Consider the following 21,771-nt stretch of genomic DNA (forward strand, 5'->3'; position numbering starts at 1 on the left):
CCATTTCTATTTTAATTATAAACAGATAGAGATCATCACCAAGTGTTTGCATCTCTCTGACACTGTTAAGCCCATTCCACAGATGAGGAAAGTAAGACCTAGAACCTTAAGATTATGCCCAGCTGCTATGTATTGGTGCTGTGATATGAACTCAGCCTGACTCTCTAAAATCCAAAATCTTTTCTTTTTATTTCTTTAGTTAATTTAGTTTATTTTTGGCTGTGCTGAGTCTTGTTGCTGCACACAGGCTTTCTGTAGTTGTGGCAAGCAGGGGATACTCTCTAGTGGCAGCATATGGGCTTCTCACTGCAGTGACTTCACTCGTTGCAGAGCATGGGCTCTAAAACACAAGCTCAGTAGTTATGGTGCATGGCATGTGGAATGTTCCTGGGCTAGTGATCAGACTTTCCCCTGCATTGGCAGGCGGATTCTTAACCACTGATCACCAGGGAAGTCGTGAAGTTGTAATTCACTGCAATCAATTGATTCATTGTAGGAAACACCCACTATCATAGAAAAATATGGTCTGGAACAGGGGTTGGCAATTTTTTTTTCCCCATAAAGGGCCAGAAAGTGAATATTTGGCTCTACATGCCAAATTTAGGTCCCTCTTGCAACCATTCCACTCTGTCATACCAGCACCAAAGCACTCACAGACAATATGTGAAGGAATGGGTGTGGCTGTGTTTAAAAAAAAAAAATGTTATTTACAGAAACAGAAAACAGGATGGATTTGGCCTGCCAAAGATAGCTTGTGGATCCCTGGTCCAGAAAATTCTGAGTTGTCCAGTATGGTAGCCCCTTGCTCCATCCCTGTGTTCCTTGTGTTGTCGCTCAGTCATGTCCGACTCTTTGTGACCCATAGACTGTAGCCTACGAGGCCCCTACATCCATGGGATTTTTAAGGCAAGAGTACTGGAATAGGTTGGCATTTCCTTCTCCAGGGGATCTTCCCGACTCAGGGATCTAACCCAGGTCTCCTGCATTGCAGGCAGATGCTTTACCCTCTAAGCCACCAGGGGAGCCCATGTGACTATTTAAATATAAGTGTATTTCAGTTAAATCAAAAATTCATTCCTTGGTTGCATTAGTCACATCTCAATTGCTCACAGGTAGACATAGGTGGCTGGTACTATTGAACTGAACAGTGTAGAGAGCATTTCTACCATCACAGATAGTTTTATTGGAGAGTATGGTCTAGATTATCTTTGATGTGGGGGAGAAATCTCTTACGAGTAGCTGTGAGGACATGGACGTTTTGGGTCCTGGTTATGCTATACGATTCTAAATACATTACACCATCTCCCAGAGTCACAGAAAATGGGGCTAATACCTTTTAATCCTCCTGCCAATGCAGGAGCTGAAGGAGACATGAGTTTGATTCCTGGGTTGCAAAAGATCCCCTGGAGGGTGAAATGGCAACCCACTCCAATATTCTTGCCTGGGAAATCCCACAGACAGAGGTGCTCAGTGGGCTATAGTCCATGGGGTCACAAAAGAGTAGAACACAACTTAGCAACCAAACAACACAACAAAACTTTTTTACTGTGCTATTGTGGGAACTGGATAAGGAGGGCTTCCCTGTAGGCTCAGACGGTAAAGAATCTGCCCGCAATGCAGGAGACCCAGGTTCAATCCCTGGGTCGGAAAGATCCCTTGGAGAAAGGAATGGCTACCCACTCCAGAATTTTTGCCTGGAGAGTCCCATGAACAGAGGAGACTGGTGGGCTACAGTCCATGGGATGACAAGGGGTCGAACACGACTAAGTGACTAAGTGTGCACACAGATAAAGAAATGTGTGAGAGGTACTTCGTAATTTATTAGGAGCTGCACAAACATAAGCCATCATTAGGACTCTGACTGTTGTTGTTTGAAATGTGAGAAAATGTTTGGGGACAGAATTTGTGAAGCTACTTGATTTTAGAGGAAGAGATTTTCCTTTAAATCAACCAATGGAAGCCATTAGGATGCCAAAGAGTTACCAAAATAAGGAAATCTTATTATTTGTAGCATATTTTAGTTTTGGACTGGAAGGAGACACAAAACTCAGCAGAACTCAGTGATCATTCATCTTTCAGAGTTTGGAGTTGCCTTGGTAATGTTTACCATCTTCAGGACACAAGATAAACTGTCCAGATGGGAGCTATATGAGATGGGGCAGGTCACAGAGTCCTTCCTGAAAGAGATGAAAGATTTATTCTTCTTTGTCACACTCTAGGTTCTGGCATCTTCCTGTAGCTTCTCCTTCACAGGAGTCACCTTTGCCCCACATCCACTGTGGGTCCCCACATAGGTCAAAGATGAAGCTCAGGACTTCCCTGGTGGTCTGGTGGTTAAGAATTTGTCTGCCAATGCAGGGAGCATGGGCTTGATCCCTGGTCCAGGAAGATCCCACATGGTGCGGGGCAACTAAGCCCATGCACCACAACTACGGGAGCCTATGTGCCTAGAGCCTGTGCTCTGCAATGAGAGAAACCACTGCAATGAGAAGCCCACACAACAAGAGTAGCCCCTGTTTCCTGCAACTAGAGAAAATCTGTGCGCAGCAAGGAAGACTCAGTACAACAAAAAAAATTTTTTTGAAGATAAAGCTCAGTTTTGCCACAGACTGATTGGCCAGCCCTTGGTTGCCCAGATGATTCCAGTATCTCTATGGTTCCCAGTGTTTTTCCCTCCATCTGTTCCTAATCATAGCCATAAATCACTCTTCCAGAAAAACGCTTGCCAATCACTTCCTGTTTTGTCAGTCTACAGTCCCGTCTGTCCCTTAGGAATTCTGTCTCTCAAGGTCCTGAAGTCCAGACCACCCTCTGTGACAATTTATTACAGTCACCCATTTGAGTGCCCAGAGGAGAAGATTTCTTGCTGTATAGGGCTGGGTACAGTCCTCTGATCTCTGCTTGTTCTGGTGGCTCAGATGGTAAAGAATATGCCTGAAATGCAGGAGACCCAGATTTGATCCCTCGGTTGGGAAGAAGAGAATGGCAGAAGAAAAGAGAATGGCAACCCAACTCCACTCCAGAATTCTTGCCTGGAGAATCACCATGAACAGAGGAGGCTGGCTGGCTGCAGTCCATGGGGTCACAAAGAGCCAGATACGACTGAGGGCTAACACACAACCCTCTGATCTCTGCTCATTACTACCAGTGGCTGCTACTGCTGCTGCTAAGTCACTTCAGTCATGTCCGACTCTGTGCGACCCCAGAGACGACATCGCTCCCCCGTCCCTGGGATTCTCCAGGCAAGAACACTGGAGTGGGTTGACATTTCCTTCTCCAATGCATGAAAGTGAAAAGTGAAAGTGAAGTCGCTCAGTCGTGTCTGACTCCTAGCGACCCCATGGACTGCAGCCCACCAGGCTTCTCGGTCCAAGGGATTTTCCAGGCAAGAGTACTGGGGTGGGTTGCCATTGCCTTCTCTGATTACTACCAGTTACATTTCACTTAAATACTTTCTTGTGGCTTTTCATATGAGCTTTCCAGAATCTGTCTCACCCTTTCTACCTTCTTTCCTATTTCCTTTCACTATGATTTTTCTTACCACTTACATAGTCTTTACAATTCAGTTCTCTGCTCTCCAGCTAACACTTGCCAGTCAGGCAGGCAGGAAGTTTCTTGTTCTCATACACAGCTACCGGACATATACTGTATAATGGTTGAACCTTTAAGAAAGAAATTTGGGAATATTTTTCTAAATCCTTAAAAAAAATCAGTATATCATATTACCAGGAGTTCCTGGTATTCTAAGTAAGTAGTAGAGACGCACTGAAAATTCCCAAACAGGGATATTCATTACTATATTGATTGTGTGTTAGTTGCTCAGTCGTGTCCGACTCTTTGCAACCCCATGAACTGGAGCCTGCCAGGCTCCTCTGTCCATGGGATTTCCCAGGCGAAATACTGGAGTGGATTGCCATTTCCTTCTCCAGGGGGTCTTTCCAACCCAGGATTGAACCTGGGTCTCCTGCATTGCGGGTAGATGCTTTACTGTCTAAGCCACCAGAGAAGCCCACTATATTGTTCATAGTAGTGAAAATGAGAAATAACTTACTTGTCCACAATAGAAAAGAATAAAACAAACATCAGCTTTACAAGTACAAAGAAATATACCATCACCCCTGCAGTGCTGAAGAGATGGCTCTCACAAAGCTAAGTGATGAGATGCCTCTGCAGATGAAGCCGGTTGGGAAGGAGCAAGAGTTGACAGAGAAAAACAATGGCTTTCTTCAAAACATTGATGCAGCTGAAGGCACAGTGCAGAAACAAGTCAGGGCTGAGCTCCCAGGGGTCCTTTGTCTTGGTCTTTGGTCCTTGGTCCTTGGTCTTGTCTGGAGACTTCCTCAGGCTGGTAGGACCAAAGGATGAGATTTCCAAATTCAGGGTTTGGGTTGACATCCTTCTCTACAATTCTTCTAGTTTTGACCTAATGAACATGTAGTGTGGTAGTTCCAATGAGACAGTAAAGGGAACTACGGTCAGAAACTAGGCAGATATCTGTCAATAGGAATGGTCAAGATTCTAGTCTCAGTTTGTGGAAAAATATTCATGTATTGTACTTTTATTACCTTAACCTGCTAAAGATATCAACCATTTAAAATGGTTTCTAGAGTAGAGGAAGTACTAATATTCATATAAATACATACATGCATTTGTCAATATATGATAAAATTGTATACTATAAAAATGGTTTACAACCTTTTTAAATCAAAAGCAATTTTTTAAAGGAAAAGATTTCTCAGAACCTCTCATGTGTCAAAAAAGCTACTACATCAAAGATATTTTAAAATTCATTTATAACTTATTAATAACAGTAGCATATACATTTGGAAACAGTATATGTTTATGTTATATTATGTTTATATGTCAGCAGTATTTTTTAAATCTATAGAAATGTATATTGATTCCAGGACCACTTTCTCTGAAGGATAGGTAGAGAAGGCCCCCACCTCAAGGTTCAAGACCCATATATAAGAAACTACTGCCATAGGCCTTTATCACTTGTATATTGTGATTCATTCAAAAGTATATGTGAGTATGTGTGTGTATACATCTACACACATATATGCAGTCCAGCAAAATAACAATAGTCCAATAGATAATAGGCAAGGGAGTATCAACACAATTACCACAACAAAGGAAACACAAATGAGTTTTATACACACAGGTAAAGATGTTCAAACTCTCATAAAAAGAGATTAAAACTACAGTGATAAACCAGTTTAAATTTACCAGATTGACAAAGATCAAAAACGTTTCTAATACATGATTTTAGAAAATAATGGGAAAACAGGAACTTTCATCATTTTTTTTCTGGAATTTTAAATGGATTTAGCCTCTTTAAAACATAATTTGGTAAACTCTATCAAAATTTTGGGCTTCCCAGGTAGCATAGTAGTAAAGAATCTATCTGCCAATGCAGGAGGCGCCAGAGATTCGTGTTTGATCCCTGGGTTGGGAAAATCCCCTAGAGGAGGAAATGGCAACCCACTCCAGTATTCTTGCCTGGAAAATTCCCTGGACAGAGGAGCCTGGCAGACTACAGTCCATGAGGTAGCAAAGAGTCAGACATGGCTGAGCTACTGATGCGCACACACACACACACACACATTTTTAAAGTATATGTGTCTATTGACCCAGCAATTCTATTGTAGAGCTTATTCAATAGATATTCTTGCACATATACACATAGACGTGTAGGGACATTCATTGCAGCATTGTTTGTAGTGGTAATTGATTAGAAACAATGCATATAAATAGAGAACTGATTAGCAAATTATGATATAGCCTCAGGAGGGAATACCATATAACAATGTTTAAAATGAGGCAGCTCTATAAGTACTAATATGAAATGGACTCCAAAAGAAGTCATTAAGAAAGAAACATAAAGTACAGCATATGTGTATTAGTCACTCAGTCATGTCCAACTCTTTGCCACTCTGTGGACTGTAGCCCTCCAGGCTCCTCTGTCCATAGAATTCTCCAGGCAAGAATACTGGAGTGGGTGGTCATCTCCTTCTCCAGGGGATTTTTCTGACCCAGGGATTGAACCCTGGTCTCCTGCATTGCATGTGGGTGCTTTACTGCCTGAACTTCTACAGAAGCCGTATAAAGTACAGTAAGTGTATGTAATATCCTCTAATTTGTATTTTTAAAAGCATATATATATATTTACATAAACATAGCTGCTTATTTATGCATAGAATCTCTGTGGAAGAATAAATAAACTAGTGAATGTTGGGAGGAGGACATCTCAGAATCTAGAGATCATGATGGTAGCACAGACTTACTCCTTTCCTATGAACCATAAGACACTCTTCTTTGGGGGAGGGGTGCCATGCTGCATGGCCTATAGGGTCTTAGCTCCCCAAGCAGGGGTCAATCCCAGGCCTTCAGCAGTGAAATCATGGATTCCTAATTGCTGAACTACCAGGGTTTTACCATATGATACTTTTTAATTCTACTTTTAAAAGAAGAACATTTATTATTTGTTTATTTTACACATACATCTGCACACACACAGTATATTCGTGCAGTGGCTTTAGAATTCAGAATCTCACTGTTAAATCATTTATTAAGTCAATCAACAAATATTTATCCAGCCTCTCTATTTCTATCTCAAGTAATACACTGCACTAGACATTACTCACACACAATAAAATCAGTACAAGAGTAGCAGGCGCTTTTGGGGGCCAGAAAGATCCAGGTGTTCTTCCTTTAGAAATGTTTGGGGCAGCCCTAAACTGTAGACTGAAGACATAATAATAACCTCTCCATCGTGTGACTTACAGTTTGCTAAGGGAATTTACCAAAATGGACCACAACTTGGACAGAACAGACGATGAAGACATTTTCTCTGAAAACCGTCAAACTGACTTCCTTCAAGATTTGGAGACTAAAAAATGGGTAAGAGACAGACTTAAACATCACAGTGGGTGAAGAGAGAAACTTCACATTTCATATCCTAAAATGGTAAGGGTATATCTTAAGGTTTCCTCCTAACAGGTACAAGATGTTCAGAGCTTGAAAAAGAGGGAGGTACTCTTTCTTCTGAAGGCAGCTGTTATTACACAACGGACTTACTAGTGTTCCCATACAGAGAATTGTGCATTACATTATTTTTGTTCTTGTAATTTACAAAATAACTGTGACATGTTTCACCTCAGAGAAAATTACTCTATGTAGGTTTGTTCTTGAATTGTAAATTGTCTCCCAATAGGATGCATTACAGAGATCCATTACTCATCTTCTAATTTCATGGCTGCGGTCACCATTCACAGTGATTTTGGAACCCAAGAAAATAAATATATGTATTAGATTCCACGTATAAGTGATATCATCTGATATTTGTCTTTCTCTGCCCGGCTTACTTCACTTAGAATGATAATCTCTAGGTTCATCCATATTGCTACAAATGGGATTATTTCATTCTTCTTTGTGGATGAGTAATATTGTATTATCTATTCCTTTATCTAAATTCATCTGTCACTGGACATCTAGGCTGCTTCCATATCTTGGCTATTGGAAATAGTGCTACCATAGGTGCATGTATCCTTTTGACTTATGATTTTCTCCAGATATTCTTTGAAACTCTGCATTCAGATGGATATGTCTTTCCTTTTCTCCTTTGCCTTTCATTTCTCTTCTTTTCTCAGCTATTTGTAAGACCTCCTCAGACAACCATTTTGCCTTTTAGCATTTCTTTTTCTGGGGGATGGTTTTGATCACCACTTCCTGTACAATGTCACGAACCTCTGTCAATAGTTCTTCAGGCACTCTGTCTATCAGATCGAATCCCTTGAATGTATTTGTCGCTTCCACAGTATAATCGCAAGGGATTTGATTTAGGTCATTGTAAAGGATTAGATATCTCCAGATATGTGCCCAGAAGTGGGATTGCAGGCTCATATGGTAACTTCATTTTTAGTTTTTTCAGGAATATCCATGGACTTTCTGGGTAGCTCAAACAATAAAGAATCTGCCTGCATTTCAGGAGACCTGGGTTTGATCCCTGGGTCAGGAAGATCCCCTGGAAAAGGGCATGACAACCCACTCCAGTATTCTTACCTGGAGAATTCCATGGATAGAGGAGCCTGGGAGGCTATGGTCCATGGGGTCTCAAACAATTCACAGTGCCACCAACACTGTAAGGAGGGCTCCGTTCTCTCCACACCCTCTCCAGTGTTTGTTACTTGCAGACTTTTTGATGATGGCCATTCTGATTGGTGTGAGGTGATACCACTTTTCTGTTTATGTCCCATTTGTTTATTTTTGCTTTTATTTTATTTTTTGCCTTAGGGAGATCACAAAAAATATTGCTGCAATTTATGTCAAAGTGTGTTCTGCCTATGTTCTCTTCTAACAATTTACCATTTTGAGTTTATTTTTGTTACAGTGTAAGGAAATGTTCTAATCTCATTGTTTTACATGTGATTGTCCAGATTTTCCAGCACCACTTATTGAAGGGACTGTCTTTTCTCCATTGTATATTCCTGTCTTCTTTGTTAAAGACTAATTAACCATAGATGTATGGGTTTATTTCTGGGCTCTCTATTCTCTTCCATTGATCTATGTGCTAGTACCATGCTGTTGCAATTATTATAGTCTTGTTGTATAGTCTAAAGTCTGGAAGGGTGATACTTTCAGATTTTTTCTTTTTTCTCAGGATTGTTCTGGTAATTTAGGGTCTTTTTGTGGTTCCATATAAATTTTATTATTATTTGTTTTAGTTCTATGAAAAATGTCCTGGGTATTTTTAATAGAGATTGCATTAAATCTGTAGACTGTTTTGGGTAGTATGATCATTTTAATAATATTAATTCTTCCAATCCAAGAGTATAGAATATCATTCCATTTCTTGTATCATCTTCAATTTCCTTCATTAATTTTTTATACTTTTCAGAGTATAGGTCTTTAATCTCTTTGGTTATTTATTCCTAGGTGTTTTATTCCTTTTGAAGCAATTTTAAATGAGTTTTTTTTTAACTTTCTCAAAAAATATGGAACACTTCATGAATTTGCATGTCATCCTTGTTCAGGGGCCATGTTAATCTCTGTATCATTCAAATATTAGTATATATGCTATTGAAATGAGCACTAATTTACTCTTAATTCAGTCTGAACCTCTCTCAGTCTTTGAAATTCAGTCATCTAGCTGACATGAATGGAGAAACTTGATGCTGGAGTTTGTCATGGAAAGAGTTTATGCTTTCATTTAGTTCAAAGCAAATGCATGGCTAAGATTCCTTTTATTATTGATATGCGAATCTCCCCCATAGATTCCCCAGGTTACTGGCTATAGAGGAAGGTGCTTTCCAATCTGTGGAGTGGGTATTTCCTATTCTGAGGCTTATTCAACCCTCAAAGGAAGTCCAGGATTCATCTTTTTGTCTACTTCTCTTTTGAATACTTTCTGGGCTTGGGGATAGCCAGCCAACTCTACAATCCGTAGAAGGAAGAGTCCTCAAAGAATATCCTAAGCTGGACTTTACTTTCAAGGACTCTGCAGTAAGGGAAAAAAGAAAAAGAAACAAAAGAAATAGAAGTGGGACTTCCCTGGCGGTCCAGTGGCTAAGACTCTGAGCTCCCCATGCAGGACAATCGGGTTTGATCCCTTGTCGGGGAACTAGATCCCACATGCTACAACTAAGAGTCCGCATGCTGCAACTGAAAGATGTCACAGGACAGAAGATCCTGAGTGCTGTAACTAGACCTGGTACAGCAAAATAAATACATAAAAATAAATATACAGAAAAAAGAAAAAGAAGGGGATAGAAGGTGTGAAGGGACAGAGTTAGATGTGTGGAGTATAGATAATAATGAGACAGTCAAAAAGTGGAAAGAGACAGATACCCATTACAAAAAAAAAAAACCAAACCAAACAAAAAACTCCTCTTCTAAATTAGAAGAGGAGTCTTAAAGAGGGGAAAGAAAAGGGAAAATGAGATGTGGGAGCCATGAACTTAGTGAACACATAAATTGAAGGTAAAACTCTATAAATACTGTTATCTGCTTCTTTGTGGGGTCCTTGTCAGTGGACTCCAGGAAAATGTTCCTACTATTAGTCAGTGAACAATGATGCTATCACTTGTTGGCCTGGGATAGAATAAGTCTAGTTAGATAATAAAATTATTCACTCCATAAGATTTATCACATAGTCTACACGTGCAGGCTATATGAAGGGTATAATGCCTTCATTATTATAGACTATTTCTTACAAACTTCAAGTCAGGGCATAAAGGTTTAAGAAAATATTTTTTTTAATTTATGATTGTATTTCTTTATGTTCATTTATTTACATGGAAAATCCTTTAATTACAGAAAAATAAATCACATGCAGTCACATAATTAACAAATAATTATTAATAAATTTAGCTCTGTGCTGAAAAAAGGACAAACATATGACTTCTTGAGGAAGAAATCTTTTCCTTTTATTCTCTGAAAGCAAACCAGAAGGTCTCTACTTTGCATAATCTTACATTTGTCTTTTATAAGACAAAGATTTAAAGGACAATTTCAGGAAATGGACAGAGTTAAGAGGAGCAAAATAAGGTCAACTGTTTTTTTAATTAACAAAATAGGCTTTTTAGCTAGACTGCCAAAGCTGCCATGTCTAACCATCAAAGCCCCCTAAAACACTTGGAAATGAGGATTTTGCACTGGCTTCCCATTTTCAGTCCCTGGCATGCTATATATAGTGCCGATTTCGGATGCCAGGTCAGTGAACAGACTTTCCTATTTCCTGCTTTTGTTTGCATCTCTCACAAACAGAATGTATTTCTATAACCACTTAGCATCCACTATGTGTTAGGAGACAGGGACAACAGAGGATGAGATGGTTGGATGGCATCATCGATTCAATGGACATGAGTTTGAGCAAGCTCCAGAAGATGGTGAAGGACAGAGAAGCCTGGCATGCTGCAGTCCATGGGCTCGCAAAGAGTTGGACAGGACTGAGTGACTGAACAACAACAAATGTGCTAGGATATTATATATATAATTCTTTCCCTTCAGTGAGCTCACACACTAGGAGGGACTCAGGCAAGAACAAGGGTGTGTACAAAAAATCCACCCGAGAAGGAGCAGATGTGCTAATGAAGTATACAGGAGGGAGAGCTTAAGACTGGGGATATGACAACTGAGTTTTGAAAGATGGTCTAGATAGAAGAAAAGCATTTCAGAAAGAAGGCATAGCACATGCAAAGATAAAGGAGTCAAAGAGAAACAGTGTTGTGAGAGAGGAAGGGTGCAGGAAAAGGCATGACCGGCAAGCAGGCAGGCAGGATGCTGAGGCCAGGATAGAGCAGGATGCAGGCAGGAAGCCAGGACACCAATAGGAGGCAGGAACTGATGAGGACTTGAGATAGGGCCCCGACTGGGATGCCATGAGCAGAGATGCAAGGACACTGACTGAAAAGATAAGCAGTATTAGTGGATACTATACTAAACGGATATGAAATGCGTAATGAGGAGGGAAAAGAATGTCTCCCATGACAATTCAAGGACTTCTTCCAGTCTTCAGACAGAGACATTTGGATGAATGGGGGGCCATATACAACAGTGGGGAACTAGACTAGTTGAGGGGAAATATGATGAGTTCCATTTTTCACTTTCCGAGGAATATGAGCTCTTCCAAAAGCTGCACATAATGGAAAGTAATGTCTTTAGCTTCCCTTGTGGCTCAGATGGTAAAGAATCTGCCTGCAAAGCGGGAGACCTGGGTTTGATCCCTGTATTGGGAAGATCCCCTGGAGAAGGGAAAGGCTACCCACTCCAGTATTCTGGCCTGGAGAATTCAATGGACCGTGTAGTCTTCAGGGTCACAAAGAGTCAAACACGACTGAGCAACTTTCACTTTCAATGCCCTTGGTTTGGTCGCTAAGTCGTGTCTGACTCCTGTGACCCCATGAATTGTAGCCAACCAGGTTCCTCTCTCCATGGGATTTTCCAAGCAAGAATACTGGAGTGGATTGCCGTTTCCTTCTCCAGGGGATCTTCACAACCCAGGGATCAAACCTGGGTTTCCTGGATTGCAGGCAGATTCTTTACCAACTGAGCTATGAGGGAAACCCTTAGGCTGTGTATTTTATGCAACATTTAGTCTGTTATTTTAAACACACACACATTTCTTTATGTGTTTAGTCCTGTAGGTTTTATTTAGTCCTATAGATTTTATTTACTTATTTTTAAAGTCCTTATTGAATGTGTTACAATATTGCCCCTGTTTTATGCTTTGGGTTTTTTTTGGCCATGAGGCCTGTGGGATCCTAACTCCCTGACCAGGGATTGAACTCATACTCTCTGCATTAGAAAGGAAAGTCCTAACCACAGGACCATCAGGGAAGTCCTAGTCCTGTATATTTTTTTTAAAAAACTCTTTTTATTTCTATTTCTTGCCTTTTGACTCTTTTGTGATATATTAACCACTACAGTAAAATGACTGATGAAGATATGAAATGTCATCAGAGATTATTGGACATAGAACTCTAGAGATGGTCTGGCTCAATTTTCTTGCTAGCCTAGGAAGCTGAGCTTTATGGTGGTTAAGTGACTTGTTCAACACTCACAGCAGTAGAACAAGCCTTAGACTCCTGTTCTCTGCTTCCCAATGTGGTTGTCTTTCTCTACATCACAGTGTTTCTGCTGCTTTTAAATATCCTGGCCAAAGATTTAGTGGAAAGAAATTGAAATTGTGGATGCCTTTTATTTACAAAGCGGTAGCTAAGAGATAGTGGAGTCACATCATACTTCGAAAATCTAGCCTTGGTTTCTTCATCTGTAAATGTAATAATCCTTCATCTCTGGTGAGGCGCCACTGGGTTGTGAAAGCACCAGAGGTAGGAACTAGGTATTCCTTAATCTGAACCCAAGTCCTAGGTACAATGAAAAGAGCCATGGTTTGGGAATCAGAAAACCTAGTTCAAATTCTAGTCCATATACTTACCAGCCATATGGGTTGATTTCTTGTGGTAGCTATAACAAATTAGACTTTGTGGTTTAAAGCCACACACAAAAAAATGTATTCTGTCATAGTTTTGGAGGCCAACAATCCAAGATCAAGGGGTCAGCGAGACCACACTTCCTCTGAAGGCTTTTGGGGAGAATTTTTCCATTCCTTTTCCAGATTTTGGTGACTCTGGGCATTCCTTAGTTTGTGGCTGTAAAAACTACAATGTGCCTCCATCTCCACATGAGTTTCTCTGTCTATGTCTTCTCCTCTTCTGTTTCTAATTAGGATACTCATCATAGGATTTAGGATCCACCCAGGTCATCCAAGGTAATCTCATCTCAAGATCATTATTAAATTCATTACATCTGCAAAGACCCTTTTTTCCAAACAAGGTCACATTCTCAGGGGGCCTAGTATTAGGACATGGACATATCTTTCGGGGGGTCATCACTTAACTCACTGCATCATGTGACCTTGGCCAAATCACTAAATATGAATGAATGGCCTAGGGAGTTTCAGTACCTACATTTATCCATGTCAGGGCTGTCATTTAAAGGATGATGTGCTGAAAAGCAATTTGTAGAGGTAGGTGAATGCTGTTCCTACTGACTTGGCCAATGATCTGTACAGGTATATCAACAAGAGGTTGATCTGTTCTTCGTACTCTCCACGTTCCTGCCCCAGCCTTCCTCTGTCACAGAGCAGAGGGCATGTCAGCCTACCTCACAAACGCATCCGAGGACTCCAGCCTCGGAAAGGGTAATGAGGGCATGGGTACCATAGAAGGGCCACCACCTCTTGTGATAACCCTTCTGTTCTGCTTTGGTCCTTCATGATCTTTATCAGGATAAGTTGGAGCTGAAGGCTGGGCATGGCCAGGACCTGCAGAATGAACAGGATGAGCAAGAAAGAGATCACATTCAACATGAAGATCCCCAAGCATCCACATCTTTGCAGTTTTCAGAGGAGAACATCCTTGAACAGTAAGCCTTGGCGAATGCAAGAGGGAACACTGAGTAGTGTTTTGTGGAGGGGAGAATGAAACTTAGCAGAGAGCTTATGGAAAGCTTAGAAGATTTTAAGTCAGTACATGTCTTGAACCACAAAGCAATCACATGCACAAGTAACTACCTACCTATTCCAGCAAGAAAGATGAAGCGGGACATAGGGAGACCATGGGGTTCTCTTTCCATGCTTTTCTTTGGACCCTGGACTTATTACACATCTCATCACTCTTAGTTAATTTTCTAGAGATGAAAAATATTGTAATTATAATAAAAAATGTATGGTTGAATCCTTATGCACCCTTTCCCTATGTATTAATATAACTTCTTCTCCTTCACCCAGATGTAACCACCATCCTGAAATCAACACCTAACATAACTTCTCCTTCAACAAGATGCAACCACCTTCCTGAAATCAACACTTAATATTCATTCCATGCAGGAAAATTAAAAATATATCTACATTGTTTACTGAATATAAAACATACTTTATTTTCTCCAGCCTTAAAAAAGTCTGTTAAAATGGATATTAAATAAATGTCCAAACTCCTTTCTTAAAGCCTAAGTGCCTATTTGGCCTATTTTGGTGACAGAAAATGAATAAGCAGACCTATTTGCCACCCATAGAAAGGGGGTTTCAGGCTTTGTGAGATGTCTCCCATTTTCTACCTTAAAACTGATCATAATCATATCTCTGTAGGAGTCAGGAGAACATGTTCTTTCAGCTTAACCACTGGAATACACGGATGGGTCTACAAGTGAAAGAACTTGGAGCTGATCACATAGGCTGGATGGAGAAAATTAAAAATATTATACAAAAAATAAGCCTAACAGAAAACACAGTGAAGAGGTAATTGTAGGGTGTTGGGGTGGGTCAGAAAATAATGAAAAGTTTCATATCTTCAGAAATTTATGAAACTACAGGTTTAAGGTGGGTAAAATCTTTAGGATAAGAAGTATATGTGCTAAGTCACTTCAGTCGTGTCTGACTCTTTGCAACCCTATGGACTGTAGCTCACCAGGCTCCTCTGTCCATGGGATTCTCCAGGCAAGAATCCTGGAGTGGGTTGCCATTTCCTTCTCCAGGGCATCTTCCCAACCCAGGGCCTGAACCTGCATCTCTTATGTCTCCTGCATTGACAGGTGTATTCTTTACCACTAGTGCCATCTGGGAAGACCTGGGAAGCATAAAGCCTTAGAATTAAAAGTCATGCCACAGAATCTTGAAGCCTACATCAAAGTTATCTGCATCTTTGCTCTCTCTTCTCTCAAGTGAAAGACTGCCCTCAGAGATTCTCTCCTTGAAGCCACATTAACAGTTATCAAAAGGACATACTGAGGTTTCCAGTGATCCTTGAGTTTTATCCAGTATTGTCCAAAGGAATCCAACCAGTATGACATGAAAAAACTGTTAAAGTGTGCTTGAAAATGCATATCTGAATTCAGGTTAAAAGTTTCAAGATGAAACAGAAATGACAAAGTTGTTATTTATGCAGTCACTGGCATAGAGACTGGGCTTTGGAGTCAGAGGAACCCAGGTTTGAATCTTGATATTGACCTTTCTTGGACAGGTTAATAAACTGTTTCTTTAAGCCATTTAATACAGTGCCTAACATACAATAGCAATTAATAAATGGAAGCTATTTTAAAAAATAAATCCCTCTGGCCTTCTGAATCTTCCTACCACATTCCAAACTCTTTCTTACTGCAGGGCTACTCTTCTACATGTTTCTTTGCCTTTCAGTTAAACATCTTTATATTCAGTTAAACATCACCATACCTTTAGCTAAACATCTCTGTATCAGTTTTCTGACTATCCTATTCAAGGTACCCCCCTTTTTCTTCCAGAGCATGAATAATATTTGGATTTTAAAAGATTCTGTGTTTTTATTAATTCAAACTCAGCACATTAAAGTTTCTTTCCATGGGAATTCCCTGCTGCTTCAGTGGCTAGGACTCCACGCTTTCACTGCAGAGGGCATGGGTTCAATCCCTAGTCAGAAAATGAAGATCTCACAAACTGTGTGGTATGGCCAAAAACTTTTTTTTTCCATTTTTAAAACTAAGTTATAATTTACATAATGTAAAATTGTATCTTTTATTGTACAGTTCTGCAAGTTTTGAAAAATGCATACTATTGTTTATCCAGCACAGTGAAGATAAAGAACACTTTGATCACTCCCCACATCCCTCATACTCTTTTATAGTTAACACCTCTCCCCAGGCTGCTAGTGACCACTCATCTACGCTCTGTCTGTACAGCTCTGCCTATTCTAGAATGTCACAGAAGTGGAATTACATAGCATGCAGCCTTTTGAGTCAACCATCTTTCCTTAGCATAAAGAATATAATTTGAGATTCATCCATGTTGTACACATCAATAATTTGTTCCTTTTTGTTGCTGAACAGTATTCCCTTATATAAATATGCTACAATTGATTCTTTCACTAACTGAGACATATTTAGATTTTTTTTTTAGCAATCATTAATAAAGACACTGTAAACATTCACTTGGGTCTACCGTGGTGGCTCCGTAGTGAAGAATCTGCCTGCCAATGCAGGAGATGTGGTTTCAATCTCTGGGTAGGGAGATCCCCTTTAGATGGAACTGGCAACCCACTCCAGAAGATTGCCTGGGTAATCCCAGGGACAGAGGAGCCTGTCCTCTAGTGGGCTACAGTTTATGGGATCTCAAAAGAGTTGGACGTGACTTAGCAACTAAAACAGCAACAATACCACACTACCATGATTACTGTAGCTTTATATTAAGTCTTTAAATTAGGTAATGAGTGTATTCAGTTTTGTTCTAATTTTTTTCTAAGTCAAATACTACTTTTTATTAGACTTTATTCCTTTTCTTTTTTAAACTAAAATTTTATTTTATGTTGGAGTAGAGTTGATTAACAACATTGTGTTAGTTTCAGTTCAGTTCACTTCAGTCACTCAGTCGTGTCCGACTCCTTATGACCACATGGACTGCAGCACACCAGGCTTCCCTGTCCATTACCAACTCCCACAGCTTGCTCAAACTCATGTCCATCGAGTCATTGATGCCATCCAACAATCTTATCCTCTGTTGTCCCCTTCTCCTCCTGCCTTCAATCTTCCTCAGCATCGGGGTCTTTACCAGGAGTCAGTTCTTCCCATCAGGTGGCCAAAGTATTGGACATTCAGCTTCAGCATCAGTCCTTCCAATGAACACCCAGGACTGATCTCCTTTAGGATGGACTGGTTGCATCTCCTTGCAGTTCAAGGGACTCTCAAGAGTCTTCTCCAACACCACAGTTCAAAAGCATCAATTCTTCGGGGCTCAGCTTTCTTTAGAGTCCAACTCTCACATCCATACATGACTACAGGAAAAACCATAGCTTTGACTAGACAGACCTTTGTCAGCAAAGTAATGTCTGTGCTTTTTAATATGCTGTCTAATTTGGTCATACATTTTCTTCCAAGGAGCAAGCGTCTTTTAATGTCATGCCTACAGTCACCACCTGCAGTGATTTTGAGTCCAAGAAAATAAAGTCTGTCACTGTTTCCATTGTTTCCTCATGTATTTGCCAGGAGATGATGGGACCAGATGCCATGATCTTCGTTTTCTGAATGTTGAGTTTTAAGCCATTTTTTTCACTCTCCTCTTTCACTTTCATCAAGAAGCTCTTTAGTTCCTCTTCACTTTCTGCCATAAGGGTGGTATCAACTGCATATCTGAGGTTACTGATATTTCTCCTGGCAATCTTGATTCCAGTTTGTGCTTCATCCAGCCTGGCATTTTGCATGATGTACTCTGCATTTAAGTTAAATAAGCAAGGTGGCAATATACAGCCTTGACGTACTCCTTTCCCAATTTGGAACCAGTTCATTGCTCTGGGTCCGGTTCTAACTGTTGCTTCTTGACCTGTATACAGATTTCTCAAGAGGCAGGTAAGGTGGTCTGATATTCCCATCTCTTGTAGAATTTTCCACAGTTTGTTATGATCCACACAGTCAAAGGCTTTGGCATAATCAGTAAAGCAGAAGTACATGGTTTTCTTGAACTCTCTTGCTTTTTTGATGATCCAGCGGATGTGGGCAATTTGATCTCTGGTTGCTCTGCCTTTTCTAAATCCAGCTTGAACATCTGGAAGGTTACAGTTCACATACTGTTGAAGCCTGGCTTGGTAACTTTTAAGTACAACTTTGCTAGCATGTGAGATGAGTGCAATTGTGCGGTAGTTTGAACATTCTTTGACATTGCTCTTCTTTGGGATTGGAATGAAAACTGACCTTTTCCAGTCCTGTGGCCACTGCTGAGTTTTCCAAATTTTCTGGCGTATTGAGTGCAGCACTTTCACAGCATCATCTTTTAGGATTTGAACTGGCTCAACTAGAATTCTATCACCTCCACTAGCTTTGTTCGTAGTGATGCTTCCTAAAGCCCACTTGACTTCACATTTTAGGATGTCTGGCTCTAGGTGAATGATCACACCATTGTGGTTATCTGGGTCATGAAGATCTTTTTTGTGTTGTTCTTCTGTGTATTCTTGCCGCTTCTTAATATCTTCTGCTTCTATTAGGTCTACACCATTTAGTGTACCCATCTTTGTATGAAATGTCCCCTTGGTATCTCTAGTTTTCTTGAAGAGATCTCTAGTCTTTCCCATTCAATTGTTTTCCTCTATCTTTTGCATTGATCACTGAGGAAGGCTTTTGTATCTCTCCTTGCCTTTATTTGGAACTATGCATTCAGATGAGCATTATCTTTCCTTTTCTCCTTTGCCTTTTGTTTCTCTTCTTTTCTCCGCTATTTGGAAGGCCTTGTCAGACAACCATTTTTCCTTTTTGCATTTCCTTTTCTTGGGTATGGTCTTGATCACTGCCTCCTGTACAGTGTCATGAACCTCTATCCATAGTTCTTCAGGCACTCTATCAGACCTAATCCCTTGAATCTATTTGTCACTTCCTCTGTATAATCATCAGGAATTTGATTTAGGTCATACCTTAAAGGTGTACTGGTTTTCCCTACTTTCTTCAGTTTAAGTCTAAATTTGGCAATAAGGAGTTCAAGATCTGATCCACAGATCTTGTTTGCCAACTGTATAGAGCTTTTCCATCTTTGGCTGCAACGAATATAATCAATCTGATTTCAGTATTGACCATCTGGTTATGTCTGTGTGTAGAGTCTTCTCTTGTGTTTTTGCTATGACCAGTGCATTTTCTTGGCAAAACTCTGTTAGCCTTTGCCCTGCTTCATTTTGGACTCCAAGGCCAAACTTGACTGTTACTCCAAATATTTCTTGACTTCCTACATTTCCATTCCAGTCCCCTATGATGAACAGGATATCTTTTTTGAGTGTTAGTTGTAGGTCTTGTAGGTCTTCATAGAACTGTTCAACTTCAGTTTCTTCAGCATTAGTGGTTGGGGCATAGACTTGGATTATTGTGATATTGAATGGTTTGCCTTGGAAACAAAGAGAGATCATTCTGTCATTTTTGAGATTGCTCCCAAACACTACATTTTGGACTCTTTTGTCAGCTATGGAGGCTACTCCATTTCTTCTAAGGAAATGGAGCATTAGTTAGTTATTAACTATTTGTTCTTAGTTAATAACTAACTATTGGCTAATTATTATTAGTTAGGAGTATTAGTGTGTGTCATGAGAAACGCTGGACTGGTAGAAACACAAGCTGGAATCAAGATTGCTGGGAGAAATATCAATCACCTCAGATATGCAGATGACACCACCCTTATGGCAGAAAGTGAAGAGGAACTCAAAAGCCTCTTGATGAAAGTGAAAGTGGAGAGTGAAAAAGTTGGCTTAAAGCTCAACATTCAGAAAACGAAGATCATGGCATCCGGTCCCATCACTTCATGGGAAATAGATAGGGAAACAGTGGAAACAGTGTCAGACTTTATTATTCTGGGCTCCAAAATCACTACAGATGGTGATTGCAGCCATGAAATTAAAAGACGCTTACTCCTTGGAAGGAAAATTATGACTAACCTAGACAGCATATTCAAAAGCAGAGACATTACTTTGCCAACAAAAGTTCGTCTAGTCAAGGCTATGGTTTTTCCTGTGGTCATGTATGGATGTGAAAGTTGGACTGTGAAGAAAGCTGAGCGCCGAAGAATTGATGCTTTTGAACTGTGGTGTTGGAGAAGATTCTTGAGAGTTCCTTGGACTGCAAAGAGATCCAACCAGTCCATTCTGAAGGAGATCAGCTCTGGGATTTCTTTGGAAGGACTGATGCTAAAGCTGAAACTCCAGTACTTTGGCCACCTCATGTGAAGAGTTGACTCATTGGAAAAGACTCTGATGCTGGGAGGGATTGGGGGCAGGAGGAGAAGGGGATGACAGAGGATGAGATGGCTGGATGGCATCACTGACTCAATGGACGTGAGTCTGAGTGAACTCCGGGAGTTGGTGATGGACAGGGAGGCCTGGCGTGCTGCGATTCATGGGGTCGCAAAGAGTTGGATGTGACTGAGGGACTGATCTGATCTGATCTGATTAGTGTGTGTTAGTTTCAGGTGTGCAGCAAAGTGATTTAGTTATACATATACATGTATCTAGGGGGCTACCTCAGTGGCTCAGTGGTAAAGAATCCACCTGCAATGCAGGAGGCATGGATTTGATCCCTGGGTTGGGAAGATCCCCTGGAGGCAGAAATGGCAACCCACTCCAGTGCTCTTGCCAGGAGAATCCCATGGACAGAGGAAACTGGCCAGCTACAGCCCATAGGGTCGCAAAGAGTCGGACAGGACTAAAACAACTTGGTATGCAGGCACACATACATGTATCTATTCTTTTTCAAATTTTTTCCCCATTTAGGTTATTACAGAATATTAAGCAGAGTTCCCTGTTATAATAGATCATTAATTTTTCTTTTAATTTTTCAAAATTGTTTTAGCTCTTCTATGTTTCTTGTCTGCTTTTCCATGTAGATTTTACAATCAACCTGTCAATCTTTCTGTGATTTTGATTGGAACTACCATTAATTCATAGATACATTTGGGAATAATTAATATTTTAGCAATAGCAATTCTTCTGATTCATGAATACAGTATTTCTCTCTATTTAGGTCTTTGATTTCTTCCATCAGGGTTCTGTAGTGTTCAGTGTACAGATATTTCACATATTTTTAGGTTTATATCTATTTCATGTTTTTGGTTCTGTTATAAATGGTACTTTAAAATTTTCAGCTTCTTATTGTTCAGTTTAGTTCAGTTCAGGTGCTCACTTATGTCCGACTCTTTGTGACCCCACGAATTGCAGCACACCAGCCCTCCCTATCTATCACCAACTCCCGGAGGTTACCCAAATATCATGTCCATCGAGTTGGTGATGACATCAGCCATCTCATCCTTTGTCGTCCCCTTCTCCTCCTGCCCCCAATCTCTCCCAGCATCAGGGTCTTTTCCAGTGAGTCGACTCTTTGCATGAGGTGGCCAAAGTATTGGAGTTTCAGCTTCAGCATCAGTTCTTCCAATGAACACCCAGGACTGATCTCCTTTAGGATGGACTGGTTGCATCTCCTTGCAGTTCAAGGGACTCTCAAGAGTCTTCTCCAACACCACAGTTCAAAAGCATCAATTCTTCAGCGCTCAGCTTTCTTCACAGTCCAATTCTCACATCCATACATGACCACTGGAAAAACCATAGCCTTGACTAGATGGACCTTTGTTGGCAAAGTAATGTCTCTGCTTTTTAATATGCTATCTAGGTTGGTCATAACTTTCCTTTCAAAGAGTAAGTGTCTTTTAATTTCATGGCTGCAATCACCATCTGCAGTGATTTTGGAGCCCCCCAAAATTATTGTTAATAGCTAGTATATAGAAAT

The 21,771-nt window shown here is 40.4% G+C and overlaps 1 protein-coding gene and 1 non-coding gene across 2 annotated transcripts in view; one reads left to right on the top strand and one right to left on the bottom strand.

Moving 5' to 3' along the window:
• The first annotated feature begins 4,134 nt into the window (after positions 1 to 4,134).
• SMCO2 (single-pass membrane protein with coiled-coil domains 2) overlaps positions 4,135 to 21,771 on the top strand; it is a 34,260-nt gene continuing 16,623 nt past the window's right edge. The window contains exons 1-4 of the mRNA XM_027543430.1: positions 4,135 to 4,277; positions 6,789 to 6,903; positions 13,799 to 13,929; positions 14,651 to 14,800. Of these exons, the coding sequence (XP_027399231.1) occupies positions 4,135 to 4,277; positions 6,789 to 6,903; positions 13,799 to 13,929; positions 14,651 to 14,800 (539 nt within the window). The remainder of the gene's footprint in view (positions 4,278 to 6,788; positions 6,904 to 13,798; positions 13,930 to 14,650; positions 14,801 to 21,771) is intronic.
• On the bottom strand, positions 8,991 to 9,094 carry LOC113893906. The gene has a single exon (XR_003511417.1). It is a non-coding gene; the product is annotated as a U6 spliceosomal RNA (small nuclear RNA).

This window comes from Bos indicus x Bos taurus, chromosome 5 (assembly GCF_003369695.1).
Source record: "Bos indicus x Bos taurus breed Angus x Brahman F1 hybrid chromosome 5, Bos_hybrid_MaternalHap_v2.0, whole genome shotgun sequence".
NCBI classification, from domain to species: Eukaryota; Metazoa; Chordata; class Mammalia; order Artiodactyla; family Bovidae; genus Bos; species Bos indicus x Bos taurus.